The 10805-nt window shown below is 39.7% G+C and overlaps 2 protein-coding genes across 2 annotated transcripts in view; both read left to right on the top strand.

Annotated features, from left to right (window-relative positions):
* The first annotated feature begins 7188 nt into the window (after positions 1–7188).
* Positions 7189–8526, top strand: LOC105513897. The gene has a single exon (XM_011944942.1). The coding sequence runs from the start codon at positions 7592–7594 to the stop codon at positions 8015–8017; it is 426 nt and encodes a 141-aa protein (XP_011800332.1). The 5' UTR covers positions 7189–7591; the 3' UTR covers positions 8018–8526.
* Positions 7484–10805, top strand: part of ZNF391 (zinc finger protein 391) — a 16631-nt gene continuing 13309 nt past the window's right edge. The window contains exon 1 of the mRNA XM_011944943.1: positions 7484–7839. The gene's annotated coding sequence lies outside the window, so the exon portion shown is untranslated. The remainder of the gene's footprint in view (positions 7840–10805) is intronic.

The raw sequence follows: 10805 nt of genomic DNA, 5'->3' as shown, positions 1-10805 counted from the left end.
AAAAAAAAAAAAAAAAAAGCAAAACTAAATGGCCTATTTGCAGCAGTTCTTTTACTCAGCACAGCATCTGCAGATATCAAGAAAATACAAGGCGTGTGAAAAAGGTAAAACATAAAACAAAACAAAAACAAATACACACAGACAGTTTGAAGAGGAAGAGCAAGCATCAGAACCAGACTCACATATGGTAAGGATGTTAGAATTCTCATACCAGAAATTTGAAACAACCATGATTAAGAAGATTAAGATGTTAAAGTCTCTGATGGGTAAAGTAGATACCATACAAGAATAGATAGGTAATGAAAGCATAGAGATATAAATTCTAAGAACCAGAAAGAAATGCTAGAGATCAAAAGCACTGTAACAGAAATGAAAATGATTTTGATGGCCTTACTGGTAGACCAGACATAGCAGAAAAAAAGAATCTCTGATCTTGATGTTTATCCTAATAGAAAGCATCAAAATTGAAAAGCAGGCTGAACACAGTGGCTCACACTTGTAATCCCAGCACTTTGGGAGGCCAAGGTGGGCAGATCACTTGGGATCAGGAGGTTAAGACCGGCCTGGCCAACATAGTAAAACCCCATCTCTATCAAAAATACAAACATTAGCTGGGAGTGGTGGCGCATGCCTGTAGTCCCAGCTACTCAGGAGGCTGAGACTGGAGAATGGCTTGAACACAGGAAGCAGAAGTTGCAGTGAGCTGATACTGTGTCACTGTACTCCAGCCTGGGCAACAGAGTCAGACCCTGTCTCAAAAAAAAAAAAAAATCAAACACAAAACTGAAAAACAAAGAGAACAAATTCTGAAAAAAACAGAATATTTAAGGACCGGGACAACTACAAAAAGGTATAACATATGTATGATAGGAATACCAAAAAAAGAAGAAAGACACCGAGAGAGAGAGACACAAAGACAGGGGATGGGGAAGGAAGGAATAAAGAAAGAGAAAAAAATATTTGAAACAATAATGACTGAGAATTCTCCCAAATTAGTGTCAGATATCAAACCACAGATCAAAGTGGCTTAGAGAACACTGAGCAAAATAAATGCCTAAAAAAACTACACCTAGTGGCTTGGTCAGTTTGAGTCACTATAACAAATTATCATAGACAAGGTGATGATAATTTGTTATCAACAAAAGAAATTTATTTCTTACACCTCTGGGTTCTGAAAATCTGAGATCAAGGTGACAACATAATTGGATTTGGGTGAGGGCCCTCTTCTGGGTTGCAGACTGCCAAGCTCTTGTATCTTCACATGGTGGAGAGCAGAGAAAGGAAATAAGCTCTCTCATGACTCTTATAAGGGCACTAATCCTATTAATGAGGGCCCCACCCACATGGCCTCATCTAATCTATGTTACTTACTGAAGGCCCCATCTCTTAATAATACCACATTGAGGGGTAGGGTTTCAACTTATAAATTTTGGGGAGACACAAACATTTAGTCCAGAACACCTAGGGATAATATTTTTAAGCTACAGAAAATCAAAATTAAAGAAAAATCCTGGAAGAAGACATAGAGGGGAAAAAACAGCTTACATATAGAGGAGTAAGGATAAGATTTACATTTGACTTCTCAGAAACCATGCAAGGAAGAAGAGAGTGGAGTGAAATATTTAAGTGTTTACAGATTAAAAACCACCTATTCTGTACTCTGAAAAAATTATCCTTCGAAAGTTGAGAAAAAATAAAGACTTTCTCAGAGAAACAAAAGTTGAAGGAATTTGTTGCCAGTAGACCTGTCTTGCATGAAATGTTAATATAACTTCTTTAGGGAGAAGGACAATAACAGAAGCTAGAAACTTGGAAATACATATATATGTATATAACATGGGCCAGGTGTGGTGGCTTAAGCCTGTAATCCCAGCACTTTGAGAGGCAGAGGTGGGCAGATTACTTGAGGCTAGCAGTTCAAGCCCAGCCTGGCCAACATGGTGAAACCCTGTCTCTACTAAAAATACAAAAATTAGCCTGGTTTGTTGGTGCATGCCTGTTATCCCAGTTACTCAGGAGGCTGAGGCACAAGAATTGCTTGAACCTAGGAAGCGAAGGTTGCAGTAAGCCAAGATCACACCACTGCACTCAAGCCTGGGCGACAAAATGAGACTCTATCTCAAAAAAAAAAAAGATAATGAATAAGTAAAGGTAAAATAAAAACATTTTTCTTATTCTTAGTTGATGTAGTACAGCCAATTTTTAATTGACCTAAAAGTTTGTTCAAAATAATAACAACAATGTATTTATTCAACGATATATTATGTATATTCAATTACATATACACACACTCTTATGTATACTTCTGTATATGCAAAATGAGTGACAGCAATGAACCAAGGAACAGAAAGAAGAAATTAGAATTATTTTGTTATTGGCCAGGCGCTGTGGCTCACGCCTGTAATCCCAGCACTTTGGGAGGCTGAGGCAGGCAGATCATCTGAGGTCAGGAGTTCAAGACCAGCCTGGCCAACATGGCGAAACCCCATCTCTACTAAAAGTACAAAAATTAGCTGGGTATCGGGAGAACCCCACCTCTGATATTCAACACGGGTCCTTTTCTATTTTCCCTAAGTGTCGGCTGGTCTGAGAAATAAAGGGAAAGAGTACAAAAGAGAAAAATTATAAAGCTGGGTGTCTGGGGGAGATATCACATTTCTGCAGGTTCCATGATGCTCCCTGAGCCGTAAAATCAGCAAGTTTTTATTAGCAATTTTCAAAAGGGGAGGGAGTATACGAATAGGGTGTGGGTCACAGAGATCACATGCTTCACAAGGTAATAAAATATCACAAAGCAAATGGAGGCAGGGCGAGATCACAGGACTACAGGACGGGGCAAAATTAAAATTGCTAATGAAGTTTCAGGCATGCATTGTCATTGATAACATCTTATCAGGAGACAGGGTTTGAGAGCAGACCAGGGTTTGAGAGCAGGGTTTGAGAGCAGACCAAAATTTATTAGGCGGGAATTTCCTCGTCCTCGTAAGTCTGGGAGCGCTACGGGAGACCGGGGCTTATTTCATCCCTTTGTCTATGATGGTAAAAGACAGCTGTTCCCAAAGTGGCCATTTTAGAGGCCTCCCCTCAGGGATGCATTCTCTTTCTCAGGGATGTTCCTTGCTGAGAAAAAGAATTCAGTGATATTTCTCCTATTTACTTTTGAAAGAAGAGAAATATGGCTCTGTTCCACCCGGCTCACCGGCAGTCAGAGTTTAAAGTTATCTCCCTTGTTCCCTGAACATTGCCGTTGTCTTGTCCTTTTTTCAAGGTGCCCAGATTTCATATTGTTCAAACACACATGCTCTACAAACAATTTGTGCAGTTAACACAATCATCACAGCATGCTGAGGTGACATACGTCTTCCTCAGCTTATGAAGATAACAGGATTAAGAGATTAAAGACAGCCATAGGAAATCACAAGGGCATTGACTGGAGAAGTGATAAGTGTCCACGAAATCTTTACAATTTATGTTCAGAGATTGCAGTAAAGATGGGCATAAGAAATTATAAAAGTATTAATTTGGGGAGCTAATAAATGTCCATGAAACTTTCACAATTTATATTTTTCTGCCATGGCTTCAGCCGGTCCCTCCGTTTGGGGTCCCTGACTTCCCACAACAGCCGGGCGTGGTGGCAGGCACCTGTAATCCCAGCTACTTAGGGGGCTGAGGCAGGAGAAGCCTGAACATGGGAAGTGGAAGTTGCAGTGAGCCAAGATCATGTCACTGCACTCCAGGTTGGGCAACAAGAGTGAGACTCCATTTCAAAAAAAAAAAAAAAAAGAATTTTTTTTTATTATAATGTACTTGCCATACTACCCATGAAGCTTTATAGTGTTATTTGAGAGTGGACTCAGATTAGTTGTAAATATATATTGCAAACTCTAGATTAACCACTTAGAAAAAAGAAGTATACCTAATATGCTAATAAAGAAGAAAAATAAAATCATATAAAGAGTTCAATTAAAACAAAAAAGTCAGAAAAAAGTGGTAGACAAAAATAAGAACAAAGGCAACAAATAGAAAACAGTTAACAAGCATAGTAGATATTAATCCAACTATATCAATAATACTTTCAACATCAGTGGTCTAAATGCACCATTTTAAGGCAGAGATTGTGAAGAAATAATACATGTTGTCTATAGGAAACTCACTTTAAAGATAAAGACACATATAGATTAAAAGTAAATCAATAAAGTTATACCATACTAACACTAATCAAAAGAGAGCAGAAGTAGCTATATTAATTTCAGACAGAGCAGACTTCAAAGCAAGGAGAGCTATGAGGAATAAAAAGGGGAATTATGTAATGAGAAAGGGGTTAATTCTCTAAGAAGATATAATCCTTAATGTGTATGCACCTAAAAACAGACTTTCAAAATATATGAGGCAAAAACTGATAGAACTTAAAGAAGGAAGAGATGAATCTACTGTCACAGAAATCTCAAATATTCTTTATCAGAAATGTGCATATCCGGGAAGCAGAAAATCAGTAAGGATATAGTTGAAATCAACAACATCATCAATCAACTGGATATAATGGCCATCTTAGACTTCATCCAAGAACAGCAGAATACTCTTTCTTCTCAAACTCACATGGAACATTAATCAATATAGACCATGTTCTGGGCTGTAAAACATACCTTAATAAATTTAAAAGAATAGAAATTATACAGTGACTTATCTCAGATGACAATAGATTTAACTAGAAATCAGTAACAGAAAGCTCATTGGAAAATCTCCCAAATACTTGGAGATTAAGCAATACACTTCCAAATAATACATGGGTCAAAGAAAAAATGCCAAGAGCAATTAAAAGATACTTTGAACTACATGAAAATGAAAACACAACTTAGCAAAATTTATGGAATGCTATGAAAGCAGTGCTTAGGGGGAATTTATGGCAATGAATATACACATGTTAGAAATAGCATAAAAATACCTAGGAATAAATTTAACCAAGGAAGTGAAAGATCTGTACACTGAATACTGCAAGACATTACTTAAAGAAATTAAAGAAGACCTAAATAATTGGAAAGACATCCCATGTTCATGGGTTGGAAGGCTAACTATTGATAAGATGATAATACTATTTGATATACAGATTCAATGTATTCCTTATAAAAATTTCAACCTTTGTTTGCAGAAATAGAAAATCCCATCCTAAAATTCATATGGAAAATCAAATTACCCTGAATAACCAATGAAAACCTTGAAGAAAAGAATAAAGTTTAAAGACACACACTTCATTATTTCAAAACTTTACACAAGCCTACAGTAACCTAAAGAGTGTGGTGCCTGAGAATAGGTATATAGACCCATAAAACAGAAAAGAGAGCCCAGAAATAAACCTCGCATATATGGTTGATGGATTTGCAACAAGTGCCAAGACCATTCAATGGGAAGTGGACAGTGTTTCCAACAAATGGTGCTGGAAAAACTGGATATCCAAATGCAAAACAATAAAGTTGTAGTATTTACACCATCTACAAAAATTAACCCAAAATGGATCAAGGACTTAAATTTAAGAAGTAAAACTATAAATCTCTTAGCAAAAAACATAAAAATCTTTATTAGAGAAAGTAATTTTCAAGTATGGCACAGGTGATAAAAATAAATTGAGCTTGATCAAAATCAAAAAGTTTTATGCATCAAAGGATACTATCAAAAGAGAGAAAAACTTCACAGAATGGGAGGAAATATTTGCAAATCATATATCTAAAGAAGAATTAATATCTGGAATATATAAAAACTTATGCAACACAACAAAACCTACTTTAAAATAGGCAAAGGATTTGAACAGACATTTCTCCAAAAGAGACATACAAATAAGCACATGACAAGATGCTCAACATCACTAGCCATTAGGGAAATGCAAATCAAAGCCACAATGAGATAAAGCTTCATACCAATTAGGATGGCTATAATACAACAACTACAACAAAACGGAAGTTAACAAGTGTTGGCAAAGATGTGGAGAAACTAGAACCCTCCTGCACTGCCGATGGGAATGTAAAATGATGCAGTCGTTATGGAAAACAGTGTGATGGTTCCTCAAAAAAGCTGATCACAGAATTACCATATGATTTAGCAATTCAACGCCTAGGTGTATACCCAAAGAATTGAAAACAGTGACTCAGATACTTGTACACCAATGTTCATAGCAGCATTATTCACGATGGCCAAAAGGCGGGAACCACCCAAGTGTTCAACAAGAGATGAATGGATAAACAAAATATTATGTATGTATAGTTATACACTGTTTATGTATAAACACACACATATACACAATGGAATATTATTTAGCCATTAAAAGGCATGAAGGATACATGCTGCAATATGAATGAACCTTGAAAATATTATGCTAATTAAAATAATCCAGAAATAAATGGACAAATATTGTATTATTTTACTTATACAGCATATCTAGAACAGGCAAATTCATAGAAACATAATATAAAATAAAGGTTACCAGGGACGGCGGGGAGCAGGGAATAGAGACTGCTCAATGGGCATCTTTAGGGATGATGAAAATGTTCTAGAATTAGATAGTGATGGTACTGTTGTGAATACACTAAAAACTTTATTGTATGACTTTAAAATGGTAACTTTAATGTTATGTGTAGTTTACCACAGTTTGAAAGTATTTTTAATTTTTAAAAATAGGAAATGATAAAATTAGATTTTATCTAATTTTTTCCAGCTTTATAATTTGGATCCTGCTTCTTCCTGCTTTATAATTTGGATCCTGCTCCTTTGTACTTCAAGGCTCATGCTTTATACTTACTTGATGTTTCTATGGTACTTGTGCACAGCTGTCATATATCAGATCTGCAGTTTTGCACACGCGTTCCACTCTTCTAGTTCCTCAACTATTTGTAAGGTTGCCCTCCTCTATGTTTTCCATTAAATCTTCCATTAGTTAAACCACTCCAATGTCCCTCGTTCCATAAGTTTCCCCTATTCTGAACTCCCAGGGCACATTGTGCAACTTCATTACCTTATATTAAAATTATCTGGAATTTTAAAAAATCTACTAGATTATGGTAGTGTCCTGATTTTATTCATCTTTTTCTTTTGGTGAAATTTGAGACGTGTCTTGCATTTAACAGTATTTAAGCATCTAGATTGTGCAACGGAGCCAGTTTGGAGAGGCCACCTGCGTCAGAATTATCTGGGATGCCCGTTGAAAATGCAGTGTTCCAGGCCAATGAGTCAATATCGGAGTGTAAATCTTGTGAAGCTGTGTTTTAAAAAGCTCGCTTGATTTATTTGTGTACGCTATTTAAAACTCTATGAACCACCGGTGTAGGCTATACTTTGTAGTGTATTAAGGTGGTCTTCGGTACTTCTCGCAGACCCCCCTCCTCTTGCCCCTAGCACCAACCTGTCAGCCTCTCACATACCAGGGGAGGGGCTTTGCAAAAACCTTCAGGCAAGTGAATCCCAGCACAGCCCTGCTATCGCTGGCTCTCGGGCGCAGGCGCAGAGCTGCGACCGCCGCTGATAGGTTCCCCATTCTCAGTGTGGTCTCTGTTTTGCAACTGGTCGTCGGCGTCAGGAGACTTAGGTCCAAGCGACTGCTCAGACAATGCCTGGCCCCGCATACCGAGCAGAGCATGATCAGCAGCAGCCTAAGTGGAAGACTGCCTGTGATCCTAGGAAACCTGATGGGCACTGGAGCAGCGATTCGACGCGTGGGTTTCTCTTTAATCCTTCCGATTTCCCCAAGCCTCGCGCACTCAGGTTCCGCTCCAAGTGCCGGATCCGCCCGGGGTGTGTCGGGGGTACTCGGCCGGAGGCGGCCGATGAGTGGGGCTTACAGGCCCCGGGACCAAGGTGGGTGTTCTTGGAGGTTCTGGAAAGTGGAAACACGGTTTCTTCGAAGGAAACGGGCGAAAGGGTCGCGGGTGGTTTGGCTGCAGGTCGGGTCAGGAGGTACCTCCACGGTTGGGACGCTGCGTTTCTAGGGGTCGAGAGGGCCCCCAGCGCTCGTCTCACGGGCGGGCCAGCCTAGTTCCTCTGTGGCAGTGACAGCCAGTGGTTTTCCCCGGGTGTATCCCTGGGAGATGAGAAAGAGCAGGGTTGCACCCTGCTTCCCCTCTAGCTGGGCGAGGGAGGGCTTTGGTACTGGGGTGTTTCCCTGGTGCTTACTGAGTGCAGGCACTGCTCCAAGAGTTTTTACCTGCATTAATTCATTTAATCCTCGCATCAACCCTATGAAATAGTGTACTATTATTATCCCCATGTTACAGATAAGGAAATTGAGGCACACAGAGATGAAGTATTTGCTCGGCGGGGGGCAGTGGCTCACGCCTGTAATCCCAGCACTTTGGGAGGCCAAGGCGGGCGAGTTATCTGAGGTCAGGACTTCGAGACCAGCCTGGGCAATATGGTGAAACCCCTTCTCTACTAAAAATACAAAAATTGGGTGGGAGTGATGGCGCGCGCCTGTAATCCCTGCCACTCGGGAGGCTGAGGCAGGGGAATCACTTGTACCCAGGAGGTGGAGGTTGGAGTGAGCCGAGACCACTACATTGCACTCCAGCCTGGGCAAGAAGAGTGAAACTCCGTTCCCCTGCACCAAAAAAAAAAAAAAAAAAGAATTACTTGCTTAAGTTACAGAGGCTAGTGAGTGCCAGTCCTTAGTTTTTGGTTCTGGTGATGAAAGTTGGTACTTGAATAAAGTAGTTGTTAATTATTTGTTGTAGGTGTATTGACAGTTACTGTGGATCTTTGTGGTGAATTTGTGCTTTATGTGTGAGTTTGTGCTTTGAATCAATTTCTGTGAACATTGTTACCTGAAGATCACCTTTGGTAGGACAAGATTTTCTCTCTTCTGTGGTTAAACTGAGGCTGCCTAGGCACTTCTGCTGATTGCTTTGTGAATTGGCAAAGGCTCCAGGAAGCAGTCAACCTAGTGCCACAAAACAAAGCACCCGGAGAAGCCCTATTCCAATTCCAGACTCTTCAAAATCTTCTTCCTTCTGAAGGGGGTAGAAAATAAAGGAGAATTATCCCTGGATCAGGAATTGATTATAGGAGAGACTGGCAATGTCAAAAGAATTTTAGATAATTAGGGTAACAGTGGTGGCCAGCGCTGTTAGTGCTAGAAAGTTAGAGTCACATAAAGGAATAGCAAACCACCAGGTTGGCTAGGGCTGCAGTATGTTGTGACCACTTAAGAGAACAATGATTTTGTGGGAATATAGTATCCAGAGAGCAGTAAGGTGACTCAAATAATGAAAGTGTGAAGAAGAAAGGATAAAAGGAGCGGCAACTTTCCACATCAAGAGGGAGGAATCCCTTGGATGGACTCTGGAAAAAGGTATGGGCCTAACATTGTGGAGACAGGCCCTAACCTCCTGGCCTCTGTGAAATATGTTTGGGGGCTTTCCCTGAAACTTTTGTCACATCCACTAGTCTTCCCTTTCCCATCTTATATACATCCTCCAAAGCCAGGAAAAAGAATGCATCTCTCCATGCTCTAGAGCAGCAGCTGCTGAAGGGAGCCTCATAAATCCTCTGACAGCATCTTTCCTTAAATATATACCATCACAGTTTTCAAATTCGTTGATGTGAGATGAGCACAGCAATAGCATCATCTCCCTTATACTATATATCATTCTTTATTGTACATGTTTTGCCATAGTTTAACTTGCAGTATGCACAAAAGCTTTGTGAGAAAGGACAAGCCCATGCTAGTAATGGTGTTTTATAATGTGGGGCAAGATTTTTCAGAAAGGTGACTTGACCAAGGAAGCACAGCTGTAAGCAGTGTCATCTGTCTTCTATTTTGACCCTCAGGAAGAAGTAAGGAGACTAGTGCCGTAGTGTCTTTGAACTCATACCCCATATGAAGAGAATGTCAAAGAGGTTGGATCACCTAAAGAGTTTAGAGAAAGTTTGGATTTGGTTCAGATCTGTCTTTTATCATAAAAGATGAAACCCAGACATAAGTGTCCATTGTCATTTTCTTTATATCTGAGAGGAGATAGGATTACTTTGGGCATTCATTTTACTTTTTTTTTTTTGAGACAGAGTTTCACTCTTGTCGCTTAGGCTGGAGTGCCATGGTACTATCTTGGCTCACTACAACTTCCACCTCCTGGGTTCAAACGATTTTCCTGCCTCAGCCTCCCAAAGTAGCTGGGATTACAGGGCCTGCCGCCATGCCCAGCTAATTTTTTTGTATTTTTAGTTGAGATGGGGTTTTACCATATTGGCCAGGCTGGTCTTGAACTCCTGACCTCAGGTGATCCACCCGCCTCGGCCTCCCAATCATTTTACTTCTAATCCTTAGGGTTGCATTCAACAGGGCAAGATGTGGACATTACTAGACAGAGGTTCTGGATGCCTTAGACTATGACCTTTGCCCATTTCTGCCTTTCATTAAAAATAAAACCAAGTGGAGGCAGATGATGGAAAGGCAACTGTCTACCTCTCCATAAGATCCATATTCCACATGAATTAAGTATTCTTCTCTCTTTTCTGAAAGTGTGTTCCATCTTGGCAAGCAGAGACACATTCATCCCTTCTTAGATGAGTCTGCCAAATTTTGCCAAGGGGACTATTCTTTATTTGGCTGTTGTCTGTTCTTTTTTTTATTTATTTATTTATTTTTTAAATTTTTATTATTATACTTTAAGTTCTAGGGTACATGTGCATAACGTGCAGGTTTGTTACATTTGTATACTTATGCCATGTTGGTGTGCTACACCCATCAACTCATCAGCACCCATCAATTCGTCATTTATATCAGGTATAACTCCCAATGCAATCCCTCCCCCCTCCCCCCTCCCCAT

This window comes from Colobus angolensis, unplaced genomic scaffold (assembly GCF_000951035.1).
Source record: "Colobus angolensis palliatus isolate OR3802 unplaced genomic scaffold, Cang.pa_1.0 Scaffold237, whole genome shotgun sequence".
Lineage (NCBI taxonomy): Eukaryota > Metazoa > Chordata > Mammalia > Primates > Cercopithecidae > Colobus > Colobus angolensis.
Note: the sequence above shows the minus strand (reverse complement) of the source record. Positions and strands in the feature narration are given on the sequence as shown.